The 26,969-nt window shown below is 44.2% G+C and overlaps 1 protein-coding gene across 1 annotated transcript; it reads left to right on the top strand.

Moving 5' to 3' along the window:
• Positions 1-2,483: 2,483 nt before the first annotated feature.
• Positions 2,484-18,609, top strand: PLA1A (phospholipase A1 member A; the record flags this gene model as incomplete). The annotated part of the gene is made up of 11 exons (XM_080363930.1): positions 2,484-2,868; positions 4,639-4,840; positions 6,164-6,341; positions 7,695-7,803; positions 10,076-10,177; positions 11,040-11,129; positions 12,014-12,181; positions 13,148-13,237; positions 13,600-13,708; positions 17,138-17,302; positions 18,525-18,609. Exons 1-11 carry the CDS (start codon positions 2,796-2,798, stop codon positions 18,607-18,609), a joined length of 1,371 nt encoding a protein of 456 aa, XP_080220056.1. The 5' UTR covers positions 2,484-2,795.
• Between the last annotated feature and the right edge of the window lie 8,360 nt (positions 18,610-26,969).

Raw genomic sequence — 26,969 nt, 5'->3', positions numbered from 1 at the left:
ATGCCATCGCTCTGAATGTCCTCTCTTTCCTTCTTCTTCCCCCAAAATATATACTGAGCATAACATCGTATGGTATCAAATATCACTTTGGTCAGCTAGCGTCAGCTGTCCCGGCTGTGTCTCCTCTCAACCTTTTGTGTAGTCCCCACCTTCTTGCTGGCAGGCCAGTATGAGAAGCTGAAGAGTCCCTGACTGCTCAGCAACAACTAAAACATCAGTATGTTATCAACACTTCTGTCATACCAAATCCAAAACCCAGCACTACATTAGCCACTAGGAATAAAATCAACTCCATCCCTGCTGAAACCAAGACACTTGTAAAGGCTCCAAGTCATAGTGTTTACACCAGAAGTGCAACGTGGCTATCTTCCTGCCATATCCTGATGGCAAGACCAGTTGTTTGCTGCTGCTGACTTGCCCTCTTGTCAATAAAATGTCCTCCCAAGATGTCAGAGATTTTGAATTGAACTTGTTGCTGGGAGGGCATCACCTCCTGCATTGCACACTACAACTTTCCTGTAGGTTCCTGTAGGTTATAAGCCCCATTCCTGAAACTGTTCAAGGCCAGGCTGGATGGGGCTTTGGTCTAGTGCAAGGTGTCCCTGCCCATGGCAGGGTGGTTGGAACTAGATGATCTTTAAGATCCCTTCCAACCCAAATCATTCTATGCTTGATTCCATGATTCTATGATCTTCAGGGTTAGCACAGAGAAATCTGAGGCAGTGGCTGAGACTTTCACTTAGAAATGGATTATTTTAGGGTGGAAGGAACCACAAGATATCACCCACAACCCATGTTGTAAAGGATGTTGTAAAGGCTTCATGAGACAGAGAAAGTGAGAGAGAAACATGAGCCTCATGGCTGATGCCCTCATGTAGGCTCCTTTATTTTTGGGAGAATACACAAATACGTGTAAAGGATGCATTCTCCCTTCTTATGTGTAGTTATACAGCCATACAAGGTAGAAGGTCCGTGAAGTACTCATGAAGTATTTGAGAAAATGATTGGTCTTCCTCCTTTTCTGACTGTGTACTTGCCTGTGTTTTCCCTTTCTCATTTGCCAAGTCAATCCTTAATGTTTTCTTCCTGCTATCTCATAGTTAGGACACTCCTCTGAAAGTCAGGAGTTAGTTTGAATTGCTTTCTCTTAAGGTGAGAACTAAACGCAGTTCCTCTGTCAATCCTGGGAACAATACACAGGAGCCATACTTTCTACTCCACAGGCAAAGGACAGAAAATACAGGAGCTGTGATAACAAGTATTCAAGCAATTGGTTTGATCTAGGTCTTAATGTACAGTGAGCTAAACTCTGCATGTATTTCATACCCTCCCTTGAATGCAAAGACCACAGGGAGTGGTTTTAAATAGCTGTCATTTGCTTGTTTCACATTTGGTCTCTCCCAAGGTCCCACACTGCTACCCCGACTGCATTGTTTTCGGTATCTATGAACAGTTTTCCAGTTTTAGTGAATTTTTCTGTGATCAGATTTCCACTTGACTATGGGCCATTTGCAGCTCTTATATGCCTCTGCCTACTGTTGTGTTGTGGATGGGGAGATGACATTTTCAGCTGAGATGGGCACTTTCAGCATTTGCTTGAATGTGCAGACAGCACTATCTTTTCAATTTTATGATGTAAAGAATTTGTGCATAAAATCAAGTTTGTTTGCTTTCATTATTCCTGACTCATTCTCAAGGGAATCACACTGTGCTTTGTGATCAGATGCTGTAAGGAACTGTTAAAAGAAATCTAATGTGGTTTGAAAGCCTTTGCAACAGTGTTCACGTTGTCATTATAATCACTCCCACTGGGTAATAAAATAATGGGCACCAACATGAATTTTCTGAACTAATATAACTGTAGTTATTGAATAATTATGTTCACAAACAAACAAAAAAAAAACAAAAAACCCCTTTATACCAAAATAGTTTTACTGGTAAAAGCACTTTAAATACAGAGGAACTGTGTGGCTTTCACTGTTAGCATGAATCATCACCACAGTGTGCTGATGTAAGCACTAATTTCCTGGAATTACTAAATCTGAGATTTGAGAAAAAAACTGCTCAGGAAACAGAATATTCAATTTCATGAAGGTGTTCTCTTTTTTTAGCATACCAGGATGTTGTTTAATAACTCTACAAATACACATAGCTATGCAAAACTGAATCAAATCTGCACTTCTTAGCTGCAAGTTTGTTTTACTCTAAGGCTGTAATACCAATGCCTGCCTTATACTACATGTCATTTCAAAATCTTCATAGAACTTTCTCCCCAGTTTTCAGAAGTAATCCATTGCTTTGCCTTCTTTTGGCAGTTACAGGAGTATGACCAAAAGCAGAAATACGGGAAAGAGACAGCAATGCAATAGGAAAACACACAGCTGCAAGGCCAGTGTGAATCTTCCTGGCATGAACTTACTGTGAAGCCTTGTGACACACCAGTGTACCTAGTCAGAATTTGAGAGACAGGTCTAGTTGGCAAGGATAAAGTGCTGCTGGGACTGGTTAGACTAGCTGATTTCTGGAGTGAGAAGTTTACCTCAAGGAAAGGGAAGGAGGTAGGGAGGAGTGTTGGCATCTTTTTTAACCCTGAAGTCAGTGAAACCCTCTTCTGACACAGACTTTGGCTAATGGTCAAATAAGAGCAGAGGTAATTGCCCCTATTTTTTTTTTTTTTTTTTTCCCCAAAAAGAGCATTGGCTGGTTGATCATTAACAGGGTCAAGCCGATCGAGCAACCCACCACGGCTGTTTTTCTCTCTACAATCCTTGTACTTGTAGTGGACTAACAGGAAGATGGTTGAGGATCTGAAAAGAAAGCTGCTCATTTTTCTTGCTGTCCTCTTGCTGCTCAGCTCAGCACAAGCAGGTAAGAAGAACATGAGCATCTGGCAAGGGGACTAAAGATTTTATATAGAAGGATCTGAATTCCGTTCTCCCTAAACAACCTGTGTGTTGAAAGGTCCTTGCTATATTCTAGTTAGGTGCCTGGAGAAAGGCTAGTGCAAGAATGGTCCTTTCTTTTCCCGTGCTTTGATTCATTCAGTCTCAGTGATTTAATTCCACTAACCTGATTTAAAAGAATGATCCGGGTTTGCTCTGAAGTGTAAGGAAGTGGAAAAGGGACCACTTGACCTCTGGCACTGGCATCTCAGCAGTAGCCGAGAAGTAGTAAACAGACACCACACTTCCATTTCTTTCTTTAACTGAACTGTCAATTAAACTGCTTTTGTGACCATCGCTACAGCACTGCCTCACCTGCAGCTTCACAGCAGTGCACATCCTGCTTTTACTCACAATCCACCTTGTCTTACGGTATTTCTGACATGCACGGTGCTTGCATTCAACATGCCCTTGCTGGCTAGGCTGGCTTATGAGCTGCATTGTTTTCTGAATTGATCTCAGAGAACATATCTTTCTCCCTTGCCTTCAGCACACAGGAAGACCAAAATAAACAACAGTAAGGGATAATCACATCCAACAAGGGGGAATCTGCATGTTGAATCTCACTCCTTTGTGCTGACCGTTAAGCCATGTTCTGCCTAGCTCGTGTAAAGTATCTTCTATGGGAACGGCCAGCAGTTAGGAAGCTGGTGGTTTGATTTTTTATTATTATTTTCAAATTTTATTTTTTTGTATGTGCAGATTCAAGGCTGTTTTGCTTCCTCTAATCCAGAAAAGGGAAGGTACACGCATTGTCATAGCAGCAGAAAGCAACTATGCCAGTTCATAAAGTAACTCTTCTTGGGTCAGAAGAGATCATTTAATCAATTATTTGACTTCCTGTTCATCGCAGGTTAATAAATTTCACTCCATTAGTCCTTCAGTAAATCCAACATCTTACCTTCATCTAGCCTTCCAAAATAGCAGCCAGTCCTCTGAAATGACAAGAGATGGAGAATCCAGCTCTTCTGTGGGTAACCTACCTATGCATACTACTAGCCATACATAGTGCTAAACTTCTGTGCTTGCTTTCTAGACAAAGGTTGCTCAGTTCTTTTTACTAGCTACAGGTTTGAGATTTTTTTTTCCTCTCTAGATCAAAATGCCTTCCGGTAGCTGCTTTTTCCTTCCCATAAAGCATTTTGATCCAGTAAATGAATCAATTAGGAAATTATCACAGACACATTTTGTCATCGGCATTCTTATATTTATTTCTGGAGTTTTGGTACTATTGTCAATTATACTTGTACCTTCTCCTAAGCCTACCAGAATCTGAATCGAAATATCCCCATTCAGTGGTGACTACCTGTTGGCAGCCATTATTTTTAAGATCTAATAGCCAGCTCATAAATGTACTTAGTAGCTGGCATGTGTGACTGATTGGGAAAAAACCCCAACAGAATGTCATTCATGTCTCAGTAAAACAAGTCTTAGAAGTCAAAGCTACCACGACATCCATGTTTATCTTCCTCAGACAGTGCTGGAATTCCATCCAAGGACAGAAACAACTTTATCAGACAAAGCTTCCAGAATAGGCTGATTTTATTTTATGTTCTATCCTTTTAATCTTTATCAGTAGAAGCAAGATTGATACCTTCATTTTCCTGATTAATGATAATGAGCTTTTTTTTTTTCTTTTTCTTTCCCCGTTGCTCAGGCGCAGTCTAAATATGCCATTCACTCCCCCTCTTTGCAGGGAACACAGACAGACTCTCAGGGCATCACTGCACAGACTTCCAGACAGCAAATTTCCTACGGGGCAGTAAACTTAAGGTCCAGTTTATCCTGTTCACCTCCGCAAGCCCCAGCTGCGGGGAGCTGATTTTAACTGATGATGGCATCCAGAACTCCACCTTCAACACCAGCCTAGAAACCAAGATCATAATCCATGGCTTCAGGTGAGAGAAAGAAGAGCGCTGTGACTAAGTTTTTACTGGTTAATTAAACATTACTGGGGCATTCCCAAGCACTGGGTGGGGCTGGCAAGGAAAACTGTTAGTCGTGTGACCTTCTTAGTCTCCCCAGCAGAGTGGCTGTGTGCAAAACACCTACTAAGAACAGTCTGGAGTCCTCATCCCCAAACAGGACCTGCAAGTTCTCTGGGAGGCTGTGGACCAGAGCCAGGGGCGTGGAAAATGCTGCTGACCACCCTCATTACAACACAACTTGAAGTCTTTTATTTTTTGACCAGCTGCCTCTTTTGTATGTGTTTCATGGGTTTTTTCAAACCTAAAAATAAAAAAAAAAAGGTTAAGAAATTTTATTTTCCTTCCTTCCTTCCTTCCTTCCTTGCTTCCTTCCTTCCTTCCTCATCCTCTTACTCTTTCCTCCTTTACCCCTTTCCCTTTTTTTCCTTCTTTCAAACTTTTTATTTAAGAAGCTTTTTCTTCAAGATTCTTGTTCCTTTAACTTATCTCATTGGAGCTCATATCTGATCTATGAACAGCCTGGATTAGTCAGCCATTTAGAAGCCCTGCCAGACAGATTATACTTCTGTTCTTGAAATTGTAGGTATTTGAGCTGGGATTTTTTAAGTTGTCACCATTATGCAAGCTTATTTTACTGAGCCATTTTTCAACCAGTTGTGACCATATAACTTTATGAATTTTGATGTGCAAAAACCTGAGTGGAAAGTGCATAAAATACCAGGATGAAACCACAGAAGATGTTGCAGGGTCTTTTCAGAAAACCAACTGTTGCCCTCATGTGGCATAGCACACCTCCCAACAGGAGGTATTAGGGAAAGTGGGTAGGACACAGCCTCCTCAGTTCTCCTTGAATTCTTGGGTATAGAATTTAGTTTAAAGTTTTTGACAGATGAGGAAATGTAGGAGTGGAAGACTAGGTGATTTGATCAAGGACTTCCCTCCATTTGTTAGCAGAGTGGGATCCAGGTATTCCTGGTCAGCTCACTCCAGATGAGCTCAATGGGGGCTAACTGAAGCACCACACCAAGAATGAGATCTCAACCTGAGCCCTGCAAATGTTATTTCATTCATTAAAACATCTGTTTCCCTTCTGAATCAGCCCATTCTGGAAAGTGTTATTATACCACTGCAAAGAAACGGCAGGTGTGTATGTCTGACACCAGAAATAAACTTTTAGCAACTGTCTGGCAGCCTCCTCAGAGACATGTGAAGTTCCAGAACCAGTGAACAAAATATTGGCACATGCCCTACTTTGGAAGACAGTAAACATACTTGTTTCTGATGAATCCACAGGGCTTTGGGTACCAAACCTTCCTGGATTGAAGAGCTTGTCCATGCCATACTGCACACGAGCCAGGTGAATGTGATTGCCATAGACTGGGTTTATGGGTCTACAGGAGCCTATGCCTCTGCAGTGGAAAACGTCCCAGAGCTGGCCCTCTCCATCTCACAGTTCATCAGCAAGCTACTGGTAAGCTACTGTGCGCTTACAGTGAGGGACATGATGGCCAGTGAACTTCATTCATGCAAACAATCCAGAGAATTGCTCCCAACCTGCTGTCTCCAGGAGCTGGACAAGCAGGCTCTTTATTCCAGAGTGAGCACGGTGTAGCACTAAAGAGATTTCTTTTCCCTTTCTCTTAGTCCAGACTTGAGCATGACACTCTTTTTCTTCTTTCTCTTGAGTTTTGACATTTTCTGGAAAAACATTCCTGTTGTCAGCTGCCTCTCCAGCCTAGGATAAACCTGCAGGATGCCTTGGGTTTTCTCAGGTCTATGCTTCACTGGACATTCTTTTTCTTCTGCCCAGAAATTTTGTCCAGGGAGCTGGAGGGGGTGAGATTTGAGGCTCTTTTATATTTGCTATGGGCTGCAGATATACTTTCCAGTAGCTGGAAATCCCCAGATGTGTCACAGTTCATTCATGCACAGCACAGCACAGCTGAGCAACACTTACACAATGAGGGTGATAAATCTTTGTGTTGACCAGCCATGTGTAAACTCTATGTATAACGTTTGCACTGCAGATGTCAGGTCTAAGTGGCTGTGCTTTACCTGGCATTTCAGTCCATGGATAAATCCTTAATCTCTGAAAACATAAGCTTAAAATATTAATCAGGATATTGGTACAAAGATGGTATAGAGTGAAAAAAAATCCTCTGCTTTACTGAGAAAAATATTATTGACATGGTAATCACAGGTCGCTGAGCTGAGAGAAGGAAATACAGTCTGAAGCAAGCTGTGGAAAGAGAATCACAGAATGTTAGGGATTGGAAGGGACCTTGAAAGATCACCTAGTCCAATCCCTCTGCTGGAGCAGGAACGCCTAGATGAGGTTACACAGGAACATGTCCAGGCGGGTTTTGAATGTCTCCAGAGAAGGAGACTCCACAACCTCCCTGGACAGCCTGTTCCAGTGCTCTGTCACCCTCACTGAGAAGAAGCTTCTTCTCATATTTAATTGGAACCTCCTGTGTTCCAGTTTGAACCCATTGCCCCTTGTCCTATCATTGGTTGTCACCGAGAAGAGCCTGGCTCCATCCTCGTGACACTCACCCTATACAGCTACAGACTGTGTAGTTATGAACAGGAGCATGTGACCAAACAACCTGGTTAGGGTTGGGTTTGCATCTGTGGACCTGAAGAATGACTCTGAAAAACAGAAAGGGCAATACCCATCATTCCCACATGTATTTGGCTCTCTACCACACACCTCAAAAACAATCCCATATTAGAAGTGTTATAGAGCTGCTGCCTGGGCTGGGACAGGGTATTTCACCTTTCTGCTACAGAAACATTTATTTGTATTATAATCAATCTGCAGGCCTTGGGAGTCTCAGGAACATCCATCCACATCATCGGAGTAAGCCTCGGTGCACACGTTGGGGGCCTGGTAGGGCACTTCCATGGTGGTCAGCTGGGACGGATAACAGGTATCATAAAACCGAGTCTTGGATCATCAACTGCTCTTCAAAGGAGAGGATGAAAGGGCTAGGAAGGGGAGTCATCCATGGTGGTCTTTTAATTGAATAAAGGCTCTCTAGATCCAAGCTTATGGGCTTCTTCCTGGCTTCAGAAGAGCCTGACGATGGCTTTCCAAACATCAGTCCCCTCCACACCACCTCTAAACAATGCATGTATTTTCAAAAGGGTCCTTCTGCCTCTGCACCACTCATCAAATTGGTGCCAGCTTAAAACATATGAGGCTTCTTGACTAATGAAAACCCACAGCACCCACATGCTTTGCTTCCCCTTTTTACCATGTGTATGTCTGTAGTTCTTAGAATTAAAGCCCACAATGAATGTTGTTGAGGGAGAGCAGCAAGAGTGAGGTGCTCTGCAGGAAGTGGTTAGCTGAGAACCAAGAGACCAGCAAGGCAGGGAGGGACAGTGGCCTCACTGACAAGGGACACAGTCCTACTGTATCTGGGCAAGAAGAGCAGAGCAGATTCAGTGACAGGAACCAGGGTCATCCACAGTGCAATGATCACCAGGCAAGTCTGTAGTGCTGAGGGAAGTCCAAGACTGAGTCATAAAATCGAGTCAGCAAGATAAAAGCAGGACCAACAAGACACAGGGCTGGGCATGGCATCCCTACAATACAGCTCAGGCAGGGAGCAGAGGTAAGAGCCTGAACCTATGTTGGGAGGGCCCAGATAAGGCTGAAGTGTTTTCACATACCTTAAAAGAGCTGTGGAGCAAAACCAGAGTGAGTTTTAGATACCAGAGCATAGACTTTATTTTTATGAAGTGAGCTTCTTTAACCCATGCCTGTTCTTGTGGGTATCTTGTGGGTATCTCCCTGTGCAGGAAAGCAAATGGTACAGGAACTAGACTGAACAGCCCATATCCAAAATTGCTGAAGACCAATTTGTTTCAGTACTTGCAGAGGAGATGAAAAAGCATGAAGGAATTCAGTTGCATATAGTACAGCTTCAGTGAACAGTTTTCTTAGCTGCTGAGGATGTACATCTCAAGGAAGTTTATGCAGCTTGTGTTTGGAGGAGGTAGGCATAGAGAACAGAGGAAAGAAATGTGCTTGCCTCAGAGCTGTGCTAGAATTGACTGTTTCTCATGTTGTTGCCTCCTCAGGAAGAACTTTAAGCTACACCAAATAACACTTTTCAATATGCCTTAAAGCCTTCAACTAAAACTTGAACCTCAGTCTGTAGAAGTGGGTGAGGAACCTCTCAGCTTTTTGTATATGTCAAGATTAAAGAACACAGTAGAAAAAATAAAGCAGTAAAATCTTCTGATCAGTTGTACCCCTTTCTTTATGGAAAGAATAGGAAAGATTTTTTCTCCTTTCTTGCCCTTTTCCTCCTTCCCTTACCTCTCACAAACACAGACATATCAGTTTGTGTATTGTTGATATTTCCTTCCTTGTTCATTGAGAATTAATGGGACAGAGTCCAAGACAGTCAAACTGGCCAGCTCTGAGTCCAAGTGGCATGTGGAACAGAGCTGCTTCTTAAACTATTGTTATTGCCTGGGGAGGGAAAAAATTTTGTGCGATTACTTTTCTATGAAAATTGAACAGGATAAACCTCAGCTACAACAACAACAACAAAATTATCTTTATCCCACTCCTTAGTATTTCTGAGGATAATTTCTGTATTCCTTTGACTCCCTGGAAGCTTCTGTAGGAGCCAGGTTTAGGCAAAATTGTTAATGGCTTCTTAAGGACTCGATTTAATTTGTGGAGAGAGGGCTCAGAATCCTCTTTGTTTTAAGAATGTTTGATAGTATTGAGCCTTTGTAATCCTTAGACTGTTTAATGCCTAGGATTGTGAATTCATCACCTAACTGATGATCTTCAGTGACATTTCTCAGACTGTAGCATTAACACAGATGACAGTACAATGAGGGAAGGTGTTATGAGTTTGATTGTCTTTCACTGAAAATCCAAAAGACACTCTGCACCCACTCTGTCAGAGATCAATCTCAATCATGGCTTTGCAGCCTAGAAACCTGAGGTACAAAACTGCTGAAGGGTAGTGGAACAGTGGAGGACAAGGTAAGGAAGCTGTAGTGGAATTTAGCAGGGACAGAAACCATTCTGGAGCATCATCAGTGTGACCTGGGAATAACTTATCACTTCTGCCTAGCAACATTTTTAGTGTTTTGGATAAAATAACTGGTCCAGAAACAAGAAAGAGAGGGGCTGAAAAGCACTTGTTGTTGTGGCATTTGCTTTTGTTACAGGCCTGGATCCCGCAGGCCCTAAATTCACCAGAGCCAGCCCTGAGGAGCGCCTGGACCCTGGGGATGCCCTCTTTGTGGAGGCCATTCATACTGATGCTGACAGTAAGCTGGCTTCCATCATCTTTGGCCCATGCTTCTGTTCCTCCTGCTATCATTATTACTAAGGAGTCTGTAGGTCATTGTCCATTTTTTGCCAGATTACAATGAATTTAGCTTCACTCAGAGAAAGTTTCTTGATTACATAGGCTTTAATGATGAATTCCCGGTAGGAATTCCCAGAGTATTTCAAGCAACAGACAGGTAGAGATTAGACAAAGGCCAAACTTCTAGCAAATGTTTATTCCTTAACCCTGTTGCAGCAAAGTGAGTTTATGCAGAACCAGCTCAGCATGGCTTTTACCCCCCGGAAGGAATTTACATGTTTAGTCTCACTTTGCTTTTTCCCACCTGACATAAGAAATGTGCTACTGCGAGTGCTGGAAAGTAACAGAGTCAAACCAACAGCAGCAGGCAGCAGCAGAGTAACTTTTCCAAAGCACTTAGCGTCTATGTAAGCAGAACATGTGCTGAATAATAATGTGGTGCCTTTGAGTCACACCTCTTGCCTGAAGATCATGAAAATCTCTACCAACGTAACTCTCAATCATGCCTCGTAATACCTCATAAAGTTTGTGGTCAGTTTTGTTCTCCTTTACAAGATGTCACCTAAGTCACGAAGGTGGTGGTTAAATCACAGCTCTCAGTCATTTTGATGTCAGGGCCTGGAGCATGCTCTGTTCCATGCAGCAAAGCTACACAATACAGCTGTAAGAACACGAGATCTGTCCTTCTTGTCTCCAGTACTGGAGCTGGGTCCAGCACTACTAATGTTCAGCCAGTTATTGGGACCTGTCATACACCACATGGGGTAAAGCCTATAGAAGAGCTAAGTGAAAAACTGAAGTGGCATTTCACCTCCTTTCAGATTTTGGGATCCGAATTCCTGTAGGCCACATCGATTATTTCGTCAATGGAGGCAAAGATCAGCCAGGATGCCCCCGATTCATCTCTGCAGGTGAGAACACTCTGTGGCCAAGCAAGGAGCTTTCATGGCCATTTAGCAGCCTGTGAAAATGCTGTTTGGCAACCAGCTCCTGCTATAGTCAGGGCAGACGTCTATACATGTATTCATAAACACACATGGCAGCAGAGATTCACAGCCCACGCCTCCTCTCAGCAGTACAACAAGCAGCTGAAATTAAAATTGTGTACAGGCCAAGTGTCTTGGCAGCATCACTGTCAAGAGACATGGTTTTGGTGACACTTCTGTATGAGCCAAAACCCTAGTATCAGTAGAGTTTGCATCAATGAAGAAAACATTTTTGCTATAAAGGCTCTTAGGTACTACTAGCAAAAGCTGCATTTTGTTTTCATGCTGCAAGCTATGCCTATTCCTAGAGAGACAGCTTGTAAAATTACTGCCCTTTCCTTCTAGAGAATAGGACTTTACACAGTAAATAGCGTGGATAAATATTCAAATATGCTCTGGATGAGCCAGCTGCATTGAAGGTCAGTTTACAGGGGACACTGACAGTACCTCACTTCCCATAGCTGTGAGCACAGTGCAGGTGGGAGTCAAATCTATTGTACCCCCTTGCAGAGAGCTTGAGGCCTCATCAATGGTATACTGATGGCGTGGCAGCTGTGTGGTCCCGCTCTTCCAAAGAACTCTGTTGGTCTGGGAGATACACTTCTAACTTCCTGCATAACTTCTCCTTCGGTGGGGCCTGGATTTGTAGTCACAGAGATGCTCTGCAAAATGTTATTAATGGGAAGGGGATTGCTGCAGGATCAGTAAGAATGTTTCTTGACTCTCAGTTCCTTGGAAAAATGCAAAAAAGCTGAAGCCAACAGAAAGGCTCATGGCTGCTTTTCTACAGGTGATTTTTTTTCTTGCAGGCTATAAGTTTCTGATCTGTGATCACATGAGGGCCGTACATCTCTATGTCAGTGCCTTGACACATTCCTGTCCAGTCATGGCATTCCCCTGTGCAAGTCATCAAGATTTTTTAAATGGTCATTGCCTGAATTGTGCTGACCCCTTCCTGTTCTCCTGTCCCAGAATAGGTAAAGTACCAGTATGCTTTGGATCTCTTTGGGGATAGTGAGAAGCTGTTTTGTTTTCAGGTTTCTATAGATAAACTCTAAAAGCTCATATATTGCGTGAGGTAGAACACTAAAATTCATGAACATTTCTGATGTTTAATCATTTCACATGGCCCAAAAATGAGTTGAAAGAGAGTCTCCAGAAACACCTGCCTAACAAGGGGGCAATTAGCTTAAAAAGTGTCTGGTTTTGAGAAGCAGCTGGAAATTTTAGCCCAAGCCTGAAATCCCATTCTTCTACAAACTACTCACTGTTGCTGTGTCACCTCCTTCTCATAAATTCCTGCCATGACCACCTCAAAGATGAATTCCCTGAACTGGGAGAAGGTAATAGTTTCCTCTTTTAGGCTTCCGAAACTGGGTTGTGGCATTAGGAGAGGAAGTGTCCTCTGCTGCTACTTGCAGTCTGGTACCAGAGGAACATAAGGAGAGCCCTCTTTTGGTATAGGTGCTCTCAGATCAGCTACCCACCTCACCAAGCCACACTGTCAGCAACTCAGTGGTGCAGGCTTCAAGTTATGGTGGTCTTCTCACTTGACCAAGAAATTCAAGTTCCCAGCACCTTGTGTTTGCATTGTCATTTACAGCTACACTAAGTTTCCTGACTTTGTAGTCTTTAGTCTTGCTCATTTTGCAGAGGTGCAACTGATGACACAGTTTGTTAGCAGAGGAGTGAAACAAAGCCACCAAGAGGTACTCTGATGATGGTGACCTGGAGTAGTCAGAATAGTTTTTCTGAGGGAATGTTAACCTGTCAAACAGACACCACAAACCTGTACTTGCTCTGATTTGCACAGGTATAAAAAAGGGTCTGTCCTCTGAGACAGGCTAGTTGGGTTGGATGAATGAGGGTGAGTTAGGACCAAATATATTTCTGTTCTGGGTCATTCATGACTTTTCCTGCACTGGCTTTATTTCCTCCTGCAGGCCTGCTGGAGCAGGCAGGTCTCAACATGAGAAGGCTGCCCAAGGAAGTGAAAGTTTACTTAAAGACCAGTCCCTCAGCCCCATTCTGTGGTAAGTAGCATGAGAAAAACTTGAGTCGGAAGGGTGTTGACCAAATGAGATAGATCCTCTGAGGAGGACAGGTAGTATCAGAATCAGCTGCTGGGGCTCAGGCAGTCTGAGACACACATCTGAAGAGCAATAACCCTGCACACATCTCCCCCCAAAAAGCCCTTTCTAATGGATTTCTTAGTGTGTGCAGAGCCCTGGATTGCCCACTGTGCCTCTCAGAGCACATAGACTAGTTTCTTAATTGTTTAATTTTCTTTGTGCTGGTGGGGCCAGGGAATGCGTGCTAGAGGCCTTTTTTCGGCAGGGGTAGGTCCAAACAATAGTACGTGCCCTCACTCCCACATACTTTTCCTCTTGTTCAGTCCATCATAGCCTGGTTGAGTTCCACTTGCAGAAGAAAAGAAACATAGTCACCAGCATTGAGATAACTTTCTGCAGCAACAGCACCAGGGACACAGCGAAGATCACCATGTGAGTGAACATGCATGCTTCTGGCTTTTTTTTCCCCAGCTCTCTGTGTAAGGATGTTCATTCTGCTCCAGGAAATGCACGACAATAGCGTTTCTTCCTAAGTGCAGTCACTGAGTGACGAACCACAACCTTTCTTCTTGAGTCTTTCCACATTTACCTTGAATGCATCAGGCATGTGCCACCATTACTTGGTAACCATGGCTAGGTCCACCTCTTCTCTGTGGGCACAAAGCAGTTGGTATACTCTGGAAACCCCAAATTTGTATACTGCTGTGTTGCTACACTGGTTCCTTTTCTACACCATACTCTTGCCTGGTGCCAGTTCAAACCACAATCACTCTCAGATGGTTATTAGCCCTACTCTGACAGAGATGGCTACAGCAAGAGTCCATCCACTAGAGGTTCCAGACAGATGGACTCAGACATTACTCTTGATGCCCAATAGGACAGCAGTGGCAAAGAGAAGACATGTGCGTCTCTGTGCAGTCAGAAGTGTGTTCAGTAGCTTGTTGTCCCTGCAGTAATGCAGCAGAGCACCCAGGCTCCCATTGTAGGGAAGAGTCCAGGCGGCAGGGGACCAAGACCACGTGTATAGACAGATGGATCTCTCTTGAAAGCACCACCTTCATCCAAAACCTATCTGGATTAAAGGATGAGACTCAGACTTCTGTTCCACAACCCTTGCCTCAGGGGGATCTCCCCACCACAAAGAAGTTTCACAGAAGTCTTATTTTCTTTTTCTGACAACTTCCTGACCACTGCTGTGGGCTGGAAGCTGCAATAGAGAGACGCAGCCAGCACATGCTGCTGACCACTTCAGGAAGTCCGCTAAGGATCTCCAGCCAGCTTTCCTAGGCTCAGAGAAGTTCCAGTGCTGGCTCCCACATAGTCCTTACAACTAAGCCAAAACATTGTGACCTGAAGCTAACTGTATTGGTGCTTCAGTCCTGGGCACCACGAGATAGGGGTGAGAAATAGGGAATGGGAAGCTATTCTCTAGGGTGGGCTCCAGCGTGACATAGCTGCTTGGTGACAGACACTGCAATTTGGAGTTCATACTCCTGCCTGGTGGAGCTCAATCTCTCCAATGACTCCACAGCTTGGAAGCCAAATCTGCCCCTTCCAAAGATGCAGGAAGAAGAAAATAGTAACACCCGGGTCAAATCAGGACCCTTTATCTGTTCAGAAAGGCAGGCAGCACTTCTTTTGGCAGTTGTCAGACACAGGAGTGTCCAGCAAGTGGCATGTGAGCAGTGGAGGGAAAGGATGTCTGCGGAAAAGAGACAGGCAGATAATCCTGAGGCTTTGCTGTACCCTCAAGTTTTAATGAAACAGGGTAACCTAGTCAGAGATACCCTTACCCTGGCAGAACAGCAGCTGTGTTTCATTTAAGTGCCTTCCTAAGAAACACAAGGCTTACAGCGATAAATCTATAGATTTGAGAGTATAAAATTGAAGATATTCCTTTTAATTCACACTGTAGCAAAGAGTAAAGAATCTTCCCTACTCTAGGCAAAGTGAAGCCCTCCAGTGCAGTCAAGTCCAGAGTGTCAAAGAGGCATCTAAACATAGTTTCTAACCCCACAGTTCAGATGCTAATTGATCACTGACTTATTTCAGGTGATCTGCCATGCATATGTGGCATCCTCTCGTTCCCTGGAAATGCATAGGGACCTGAAGCATTCAACCAGTCTCATACCTTCAGCAAGTGACTCACATGGTTATATGTTGCTTGGCACTGCCCTTCTCCTCTCCCAAATATCAACTCTGATCTCACTCCTTAGGATGCTGTTGCCCTACATATTGCTTAGAGTGCCTCAAGGGACATGTCCCCAAGGCCCACAGCTGCCATGGGGCTGACAGTGTAAGCACCTTGTTACACTGCACACTTCTCAGCTTACACATCGCATAACATCATCTTCCATATCCAAGAAAACATACTTCTGAAGCCAGCCTAGAGTCCTATATCCACCCAAAGGTTGTGCGGGGCTGGACCAAATGTCAGTCCCGTGAGTGCCTTTCTTTAACCTGCTTAACCTTACCGTGCTCCTCTGTCGTAGGATAGGCCTGGATCCTGCCCATGGACAATATGCAGTAGAGAGATGGCCTCCCCTCTGTTTGTCTATTTGCTATCCATTATTTACCTTTATAATCATAATTTAATGATGTTTCCTATTTTTGGCAGCTTCAAGTCAGACACACACAACATCCAACATCTACCACTCCAGTCTAAGGGAGAGACTGGATGTACTGGTTTATGTTGGCCTCTCTGGCCTAGGAGGATGCTGAGTGCAGCTGTCAGCCCGCTCCCAGGAGCAACTTCCATTAGCAGAGTTATAGGCTCTTCCTGATACTTTTGTCACCTCTACCCTTTCCCTGCCATCATGTTTCTGATCAGGCAGTTGCCTGAGTCCTTCTGGGGTTGTGTTGAGTCAAGCTACGTGCATATTCTTCATGAATACAAGGAAATCAATGATCTCCAGGCTCTTAAAGGTGCCAGCTAGATCAAGCATCAGAAGGCCCATTGGATGGACTCCACAGAAGGGAGGTGATCTACCTATGTAAGATGGCTGAGCAGCACACCTTCCTACCACATGACCAACTGGGCTCCGATCATTGGCTGTTCACCCAATCTCTGGCATTTCTCATTTCATGTTGCCTGAGTAAGAGCATAGGGACAGACAAACATTCCTCTATCCAAGCATTCCACCTCCAACATGGTCAAAAAGTAAATACCTAGAGAAGAGTATACAAAGAGGCAGTGTAAACATGTAGCAATACTTCCCCAAATAGCTTCCCAGTGTCTGACTAATTACACTTTGGGGACTTTCAGAGCTGAAGGTGGGATCTTTGTCCTTACTAGCTCCCAATGCTTTTGTCTTCCATGAACTTGTCCATTCCCCCTCCTGTGACTTGTATAGTCGTATAAACTTTCTAACATCCACAACAACCCAGAGCAGGGACTTTAACAGCTTAAAATGAATGGTACTCTGTGCAGTGTGTAATCTTTTTGAGCCTCCCACCCGTTAACTTTCTTTGATGACCCCTAGTTCATGTACTAGAAGACATGAGGAACAACCAACCCCTAACCATGCCATTCATTATTTCATAGATGTTGACCTTACCTACCACTTCATTCTCTGTAGCAATCTATGTTTTAATCTGTATGTAATAGCATGAAGGGTTGTAATATAGCAGTATGATGGAAGGAAGGCTATTTATACAGAAATACTCCTGACTACAGAGATGAAAGATAGAGAGACAGCCAATAAGACTCTCATGCAATGTCCCGTTTTGGTAGATGAGTCTTCTCACTCCATTTTATTATGTGAGGGTTTCAAAACAATAACCCGGGTGCACATCTGCATACAGCCTGCGTCTGCAGATTGGTTGAATGTTCTCCCTCACATCTCTCACCCTGCCTTGCAGACCTAAGCACAAGGAGACGGGAAAGCGGCTACTGGCCCATAGAGTTCCCCTCTGCCAGATAAACAGCGTGACACTGAAGTATCTCCCCAGGAATCAGTTCTGGAGGAAGGACGAATCATCCATTGTTGGCAAGTTCTGTGCAGCCCTGCTGCCCCTTGATAGCAAGTAAGTTGCAGAAATATCTTGCAGGGATTCATATCCCGCCCCCATTCTATCCCACCCCCTCTGTGTAGAAAAATAATTTTCCACGTGAGATAGAAAAATTTCCAAGGTAGTTTTCTAGTTTTCTATGATTCTTCTCCCAGGATAAAAGTGTGCCATGGAAGTAAAATGGCTGCAACTCACATCACCTTGAAGATGCTGAAGTCACAAACAATGACAAAAGCTTATACGAACTAGAGGGTTCTCCTTTTGTCATTGCTTGCTCTCTCCATCTTCCCTCTGTGTACAATGGGCCCCATCTGAAACACGACAGACAGGATAAGACAACAGAACACCAGTAATGCATTTCTGCTTCTTATACTGAACAGGTTTATAAAGCACTAAGGCTAAAGACAACAATTCTGCATTTTCTAGGACAAGCATTGTAGAGTATATGCCTTCAGCCATAATTATCTTATTGAGAGTAGAAGCAGTCAAGTCCTTCTCATCCCCAAAAAGACAATGGTCTTCTCCATAATACAGTATTCTTACCAGGAGTTTTGCAGATCCAGAATTCTTGCAGGTAGGGAAAAATAGCTGTGTCTATACTCATAGATTAGACTCTGTCCACATTGCTTCTGAGTTGATGCTTATGCTGGCTCCAGGCTGAAGCAAGGTAGCGGGCTCTCCAAAGTGGGGAAACTCAGAAGCAGAAGGGAGACTTGTGTTCACATGCAAATTCTGTTCTTATGGGCAGCAAGGAGACGAGCACAAGGCAGTAGAAATATATCCAGTAGGTCCAGATAGAGATAGGTATTCTTATGCAAATACCAGTCACTCCTTTTACTGCTTTGCAGAAAAAAGCACTCCACAGTTGAGATGGGCTTTTTATCCCTTACAGATGGGACAGCATGGCACATTGCCTTAAAGGGGTGCTAACCTGCATGCCTGGAAGCACCAGACCTGGCTTTGATGGAGGTGGAAAGCTGTAGAGGTGCACAGGCTCACAAACACACTCTTACCACAAAACTGGGAGCACTCAGAGCAATAAAAGTGCTGCTAAGAGGAGATGGTGGAAAGGTGAAGGACACAGCCCGATACAAACCTCTCCAGCCAGTTAATCCCAGCCAGGACACATCACCCTGTTCGTCATATACTTACAAGGCAGCACAAAGTCCACCAGCAGCTTGCTTGCCTCTGTGTTAAGACAGCAACCTCAGCTGACTTCCCTGTGCTCTTCCCACAGCAGGACGATGTTATGCCTGCCTTGGAATGTCACCCTCCCTGCCAAGACAGAGATCTCCTATGAGCTGCCTGCTGCTTGTGCTTAGCACTGCGTTGGGAGCATGCAGACGTACCCAAAACTGAAAAGGAGTCCTAAGCCTATTGCTACTCTCTGCTCACAGATGGTACTTTCACCATAAAACTGGATGAGTTTTTCACTTGCTGCATTAGGGACAGGATGCCAAGGAAGAGTGTAGCAGATCGGTGAGTATGAGATTGACTGGTCACATCAAGACACCTCAATTAAAAGTCTGGATTAATCTCTTGCCTGTGACATTCGCCAATTTCCAGTCAACTGGGACCTCCCTGATTAGCCAGGACTGATGAGAAATAATGGAAAGTGTCTTGGTGAGCACCTCTGCCAGCTCCCTCAGTACCCAGTTTCCCATCTGGCCCCATAGACTTATGTGTGTCTAAGCAGCGTAGCAGGTGGCTAACCACTTCCCCTTATATTATTGGGGCTTCACTGTGCTCCCCATCCCTGTCTTCTGGCTCATGGGGGTGTATACCTGGAGCGTGCGTGGTCTTACTTTTAAAGACTGAGGCAAAGACGGCATTTAGGACCTCAGCCTTTCTCTCATCCTCCATTAATATGTTCCTCCCCTTAGCATCCACCAGAGGGTGGACATTCTCCTTAGCCCTCCTTTTGTTGCTGATGTATTTCTAGGAGCATTTTTGGCTCCCTTTTACAGCAGTACCCAGGCTCAGCCCTAGTTGAGCTTTGGCCCTTCTACTTTTCTCCCTGCATAACTTCACACCATCCTTGTAATCCTCCTGAGTAGCCTGCCTCTTCTTCCAAAGATTATAAATTCTCCTTTTATCACTGAGTTCCAGATGAAGCTCTCTATTCAGCCAGACTGGTCTTCTTCCTTGCCAGCTCATCTTTCGGCACACAGGAACAGCCTGCTCCTGTGCCTCTAAGATTTCTTTCTTAAGGGGCAAACAGCTTTCGTGGACTCCTTTGTCCTTCAGGACTGCCTCCCAAGGGACTCTGCTAACCAGCCTCCTAAACAGATCAGCATCTGCCATTTGGAAGTCCAAAGCAGCAGTTCTGCTGACTGCCCTCCTTACTTCTCCAAGAACAGAAAACTTGATCATTTCATGATCACTATGCCCAAAGTGACCTTCAACTGACATGTTACCCATGTGTCCTTGTCTATTCACAAGCAACAGGTTCAGTGGAGTGCCTTCCCTTGTCTCACTGACCAGTTGTGTCAGGAAGTTGTCTTCCCTGCACCCCATAAGTCTCCTGCTCTGTTTCCTCTCTGCTGTGCTGTATTTCCAGCAGACATCTGGTAAGCTGAAGTCCCCTACTGTTGTCCCAAAACCAGGGTTCCTTAGCCAGTGTACATACAAATAAGCCAAGGTTAGCACACAGAGACAAGATACTGTTTATTACAGAGTTGGGCAAGTCTGTGTGCTAAAAGAAAGCCAACATACCAGAAAGAAAAGTAGCAGGCATTATATACAAAATCTTATCACTACTCAGGGCAGTCCTAAAGAGCTAATTGGCTACAGATTTGCATATTGCATTACGTAAACCTTTAAGTGTATAAAGAGCAATGTTCAGCTAAAGGACACTTTATCCAACAGTTTCGAGATATGTGTTAAAGCAGGTCTCAACTTATTGTGCAGACTTCAAAATGTCTAAAGCTGCAAGGTCAGTAGTGTCTGTAGTTTGTGACTAGGTGTTTTGCAAGTTGCTCTTTTCCTGGTCAGACTGACCTGAAACTGAAAAGATTTGCATATCCTTAGGTTAGCATTTGTCAGGATTCATTCTTTTAAGTGCTAATAACAACAATTCTCCCCGTTTGGGGACTTATTTGTATACATCTATATATCAAATAAGTCTCACCTTTTCTAAAGTCTTTTAGTGACTGCAACACAACACTTCATCACACATTGCAACAGAGCATACAAATTTAACAATTGCTAATACAATAATGGCAATCAATTTCTTAATACACGTCCATAAATCAGGAATCCAGGATATCAATTATGTCCAAAATTCTTGAAATCCATAAGATGTGTTGTTTTTCTGTGGCTCATGTAAAATGGCAGTATCTTTCTAGATCTCCAACTCAGTAGTTTTTATTTTAGATTGACCAACATTCAAATGAAGTGTTTTCCCGAAAGTGGTCCCAAGATATGTTAATAGGAAGGGGTATTCCTAATACAGGAACCCCTTTATATGAATTTTCCAGGAAATGTGTGCCTACTCAGCAACTAGTCTGGGCATCTCCATGGTCTTCTGGATCACCATAAAATGTACATTTTGGGTCTATGGATTCTCATGATTTGTCTGTGAACTTACTATACCATATAACAGGCAAAGATTTATGTAACTGTAAAATGTTTAAACAAATATCTACAAAGAAACAAGGCTAATATTAATGCTACAATCAATACTAATAAACATGTGGTTGGTTGTGTTTTGGTGTCATTCGGCCCTGTGTGGGCAGCTCTGCTCTCTAGCCATCCAGTTTAATGAACTGGCACTTCTTCCCAGCATCTCAAAGTTCTTAGGCCTTGAAGACAGCTTCTCACACATGCGTCATCTCTGTTTAGACAATAACGTCTTGTAAGGGGCCATTACGTTTGACTCCTTTTTCTTTTGGGGTTGCAGTAGAGGCTTCTCACCTCACTGCAGTGTCCCTGTAGGTTCTTTTGCTCAACAGCGTCTCTGGTCCAGGGGTCATTCTTGTTGTTGAGCATTTTTGGTGCTGTTGGAGTCGCATTTTCCATAGTGTTCTGTGGAGTGTCGGTCTGCGCATGTGCTTGGAGCTTCTCTACCCAGAGGTGTAGAGTCAGGGACAGGTGGATTAGCACTAGGAGTCCATGATTAATCTGTTGATATGCCTAAACTGTGTAGGGAAAGGTTGCACAGTCATCTGGGATGCAGTAGCCATGGGCAGGGGAAATGGACAGTCCCTTCACTAGTGTTTTAGGGACTCAGTTGAAGACTTTTGGGAGTGGCTGTTCAGCGGGAGTGAAGTAGGTTTAATCTCCAAGGATTTCAGGCTTGTATGTGTGGGGCTTAAAGTTTGATCTATTTGTTTGAGTGGCAGGCTGTAAGTTTGACTCTAGGTGATATTTCTGAATGGAAAGTAGACCTGTGGAATGGTTAATTTGTTCATCACTATCTAGGACATGGGGGCAGCCTGGGGACATGCTGGGGCTCTGGGCCACAGTGGGCTTGACGCAGGTGTCAGAACAGCTCATCAGTCTCTTTGGGGAGGACAGAGATGACATGCTGATCGACCGCAACTTATGGGTACGACATTGGGGGGGACCCAGGCATCCAGGAGGGAGTCAGGCTTCAGGGAGAGGGAGGGGGTAACCCTGATGTTCAGGGTCACAGGGGTGGGGTGAAGGTAAAAGAAGGGATACGGGACAGGGAAGGTTTTGATGTGACATCAGGAGGAAAAAAAGTTGGACAGAACCAAAGTTCAGGGTCATGGGCTTGGGGTGGGGGGGGGGAGGTAAAAAGAGGCAACACAGGGGTGAGGAAAGGGTTTTGATGTCACACTGGGTGGAACCAAAGTTCAGGGTCACGGGTGTGGGGGGAAGGTAAAAGACAGGACACAGGGTTGAGGGAAGGGTTTTGATATGACACTGGGCAGAACCAAAGTTGGGTGGAACCAAAGTTCAGAGTCACGGGGGTGGGGGAAGGTAAAAGAGGCGACACAGGGGAAGGATTTTGATGTGACACCGAGCGGAACCAAACTTGGTCGGAACAAAAGTTCAGGGTCACGGGGTCATGTGGGGAAGGGAAAGAAGAGGGCACCGAGGCAAGTTGGGGACTGGATTGAGGGGACACCAAGGCCCCTTGGAGAGGGGTACGTGGGGGTTCTGGGTTGATGTGGTGTCCCTTGGGGATCCCGGTGTCCTAGGGGAAGGTAGAGGAGGGGACATAGGGGTACGTGAAGCAGGTGAGTGTAACAGGTTTGTGAGTGTGGGATTGAAAATTCTTGTGAGGGGTTTCCCTGATTTTCAAGGGCTCTTTTTTTTTTCCTTCTTTTTTTGTTTTCTTTTTTTTTTCCTTCTTTTTTGTTTTTTCTTCTTCTTCTTTTTTTTCCCTTCTTTTTTTCCTTCTTCTTTTCTTCCTTTTTCCTTCTCTTTTTCTTTTTCCTCTTTTTTCCTTACTTTTTTTTTTTTAATTTATTTTTTCTTTTTTTCTTTCTTCCTGTTTTTTCCTTCCTTTCCTATTTTTTTCATTCCTTTCCTCCCTGTAGTTTTTCAGAGCCTTCCCAGTTTCTGCTGTCATCTGATGGCTGAAGTGTTATTCTTGTGTGCATGTTTGGCAGGTGAGGGTCCAATGCAACGTACAGAGCTCCCTCATTTTCCCCCAGAACTCCAAATCACAGGGACAATGTTGCTGTGCAGCTGCTAATGACAGCCCGGCGCCTCATGCAGAATAAAGTCCTTCGTGCCGTGTGTGTGTGTTCTGTGTTCCAGCATCATGTATTGTACCTGCTGTGATGAGTTCGTGCTCCATCGTGTCACCGCAGCTTCGGCAGCATCCCGGGTTTCTTTGAACAGGTTGTCGGTGGAGCCGGCAGTTGACAACCTCCAGTCACATCAAGGTGCTCCAGTGTTTTTTCCTGGAAATTCCAATGGCCTTGGTTTTTATTATTTTAATTTTAACCAGTTATTTACTGTAAAACATTTAGAATAAAAACATTTAGAATAAAAACTTAAATAAGAGTAACTAGAAGAGTCTTTGGGAGTAAATAATGCCTACTCTAGCTATTACTTAAAACTCTGCAGACAGTAATTACCCACAATTTACATAATAGAATCAAAAATAGCAGAATACTGGAGCACTAATTGGAAGTAATACGTGTAGAGAAAAAAACCCTAGTTCATATAAAAAAAAAAAAATCGTGTGCTAGTTAATCTACTTAGTAGTAAAGTAACAATTAAAATGTTAGAGTGTAAATAAATGAAAGGAATATTTTGTAGGGGACTTCTAGAGCAGGTTCCAGGTCAGCACATGGTTCTGGAGCAGGGTTGGGTTCTGACTTGGGGGGAAGTCCTAAAATCTAGTTCAGGAGATGCTCCTATTTTGACATCTCTTAGAGGATTTGTGATACTTGTTGCTGGTGGCGGGTGATCCCTAGGCAGGAGTAGGGAGCCCTGGGGAGGACTGTGGAGTCATGAGGAACTGAATGGAGCCCTTGGTAGGACTGGGAAGCTCTGGGGAGATGAGACAAGTCCGGAGGAAGTCTGGGGAGTCCTGAGGAGATGAGGTTCACCCTGGAGAGCTGTGGAAAACTGAGGAGAGCCCTGGGCAGAAACAGGGAGCCTTCAGGAGCCAAGGAGAGACCTGAGGAGGACTGGGAAGATGCAAAACACTGGTGGGCAGAGGTGAGGCCTGGGGAGGAATGGGGTCCTCTAGGGAGGAACTAGGAGAGCTGGGAAACCCTGGGGAAGACTGGGGAGCCTGGGGGAGCTGAAGCAAGCCTTGGGGAAGACTGGGGAGTCTCAGAGAAATGAGCCAAGTCCTGGGGAGAAGTGGGGATTCCTGGGGAGCTGAGGCAAGCCTTGGGAAGATAAGGTGAGATTTGGGAAGCCATGGAGAGCCTTGTGGAGATCTGGGGAGCCCAAGGGAGATGAGGAGAGGCCTCGGAAGCCCTGGGGAACTGAGACGAGTCCTGGGGAGAACTTGGGGAGCCTTGGGGAATCGAGGTGAGCCTGCAGAGGACTGTGGATCCCTAGGGAGCCCTAGGAAAATGAGGCAAGGCCTGGGGGAAATCTGGGAAGGTGAGGGGTGTCCTTGGGAGACCTTTGGAGTCCTGGGGAGGCAAAGTAAGCCCCAGTCTCTTTTTTTATAAGAGATTCTTACAGAATCTAATTCTGCTTTGTCATTTAGTCCTACCCAGAATGTAGTTCTGGTAGAAGTTATGTAGTCCGTGTGGCCTTGCTAGAGTGTAGTGCAATAGCATTTTAATTTTTTATAGGAAATTACAGCAGACAATTTTAATAGTAATATAGTTACTGCATTTAATGAGTTACATTTTTACACAGGTTAGTATGACATCTATCTTCTTCTCCCTGTGCTCTAGAATAATTAAGTTTAAATCCCTACTCAGTCACATTGCAGATGCAATCGACGCAGTAAGAGAGCAGGTATTGTCCTTTTCAGTAAGGGTCCAGATGACTGTGGTCAGGGTGGTGGGTGAGGCCCGGGGTATATGAGCCACAGCCCCTCATCAGGGAGCTCGTTCTGCTCCTGGGCTGCTTTGGTGTTGGTGTTTTGCTGCTCCTTCGTTCCTGCAGTAGTTTGCAGCTTTTGAGCCGTCTGAGGTAGAGAACTGAAGGCATATATTTGAGGTAAGGGGTTCAGGGCCATTCAAGGTACAGCAGTGTATATAATAGAAAGTATGTTTGTAAGTGTGTTTGGTTTGGTTTTTGCTTTGCTTAGCTGTGTGTTTTGTTGTGGTGGATTTTATTTATTTATTTATTTATTTTTTTATTTATTTATTTTTTAATTGCAGAAGTTGAAAAGGAACCTGGCAACTACAAGAAGATGCCCATTAGCTAATGTGGTATTTTCTTCTGCTGAGGATGGTTTCAGACTCCTGGCCCTCTGAAAGCTAAGTGGAAGGACTGGGGCTGGGGAATCTCTAGGCATTGTAGGGAGGGGTTTTAAAGCTGATGTAGGGGAGAAGACTGTCCAGAAACAGTTGCTTTTGGGCAGGTAAAGGGTGCAGGTAACTTTTCAGCACAATGCTAGCTTGGGCAGGGCAGCTCCAGCCTGTGTCTGTGTTGTTGTGTAGTTTGGGAAGTCTGCCTTGTGCCTGTTAGACGTTCCTCAGGTCTTCATAGAATCATAGAATAGAATGGAAGGGACTCACAAGGACCATTGAGTCCAACTCCTGTCATTGCATATGACAACTCCATAGCTCACACCATGTGTCGGAGGTTGTCGCCTGCCTAGCCTCTTCTAGCTTTCTGGGAGGGGCCCTCAGTTCAAGAAGGACAGGAAACTGCTGGAGAGAGTCCAGTGCAGGGCAACAAAGATGATTAAGGGAGTGGAGCATCTCCCTTGTGAGGAAAGGCTGAGCGAGCTGGGTCTCTTTAGTTTGGAGGAGACTGAGGGGTGACCTCATTAATGTTTACAGATATATAAAGGGTGAGTGTCACGAGGATGGAGCCAGGCTCTTCTAGGTGACAACCAATGGTAGGACAAGGGGCAATGGGTACAAACTGGAACACAAAAGGTTCCACTTAAATTTGAGAAGAAACTTCTTCTCAGTGAGGGTGACAGAACATTGGAACAGGCTGCCCAGGGGAGTTGTGGAGTCTCCTTCTCTGGAGACATTCAAAACCCGTCTGGACACCTTTCTGTGTAACCTCATCTAGGTGTTCCTGCTCCAGCAGGGGGATTGGACTAGATGATCTTTCAAGGTCCCTTTCAGTCCCAAACATTCTGTGATTCTGTGAGGGGCTGTTCAGCAGGAGTGAATGAGGTGTGATCTCAAAGTTTTAACCATAATCAGACATTTTTGGAATGAGATGAGCATTTCCAGTGAGCTCGGGTAGTGGTGAGGAGAATGTGGGGTGGGGAACTTATCCCAAGCACTACAGTAATTTTGTTTCTTGCTATCTTAGGTGCCACAAGTGACAAGGGCTTTGACATCCGCCTCTGGAATGAGCAGGTGAATGGAATGCACTGACACTTTTGAGGAGGTAGGTGTTGTGGAAGTGGTTAGCATTGTCCGATGTGATACTTAGTGCTGGCATTGTCTGGTTTTGGTTATTTTTGTTTGTTCTATATTGCAGATGTTGAAGAGGAACTGCAAGAACGTCCCTGTTAACCAATGAGTGTTTTCTTTTCTTGAGGATGGATTCGGATTCCCAACATTACTTTTATTTTACATCTAAATCTTCTAAAGTTAAATTAGAAAGTGAACAGTGAGTCATGACTGTCTTAATTTAAATATAGCCTTTTTTTTCCTGTGTGAGGGGGAGTGGAGGAAATAATCATGGATATTAATTCTGAATTAAAATAAAAGTAGTGCAAAGTACATGTGATTAACAGACCAGTGAATCTGTTACATGTGAAAAGGATGTTCAGCAAATTAACCGAAAACTGCACCACCTGCATCCAGCATTGTTCAACAGAAAGGACCCGGTTCTTCTTCACGACAACGCCTGACCACATGTTACACAACTGACGCTTCAAAGGTTGAATGAATTGGGCTATGAAGATTTGCCTCATCTGCCATGTCATTTTTGCATTACAGGAATAAATAAACTTATTTCTGGTTGGCAAAACTGTGCTGATTTTTTTTAATGGTTCCTTTGTTGATAAAGATGTGTTTGAACCTAGTTCTAATTATTTAAAATTCGTGGTCCAAAACTGCAGTTACTTTTGCACCAACTACTATTTCTCTGTCCT

Source organism: Nesoenas mayeri, assembly GCF_963082525.1.
Source record: "Nesoenas mayeri genome assembly, chromosome: 1".
NCBI classification, from domain to species: domain Eukaryota; kingdom Metazoa; phylum Chordata; class Aves; order Columbiformes; family Columbidae; genus Nesoenas; species Nesoenas mayeri.
This window is presented reverse-complemented; position numbering and strand designations above follow the sequence as displayed.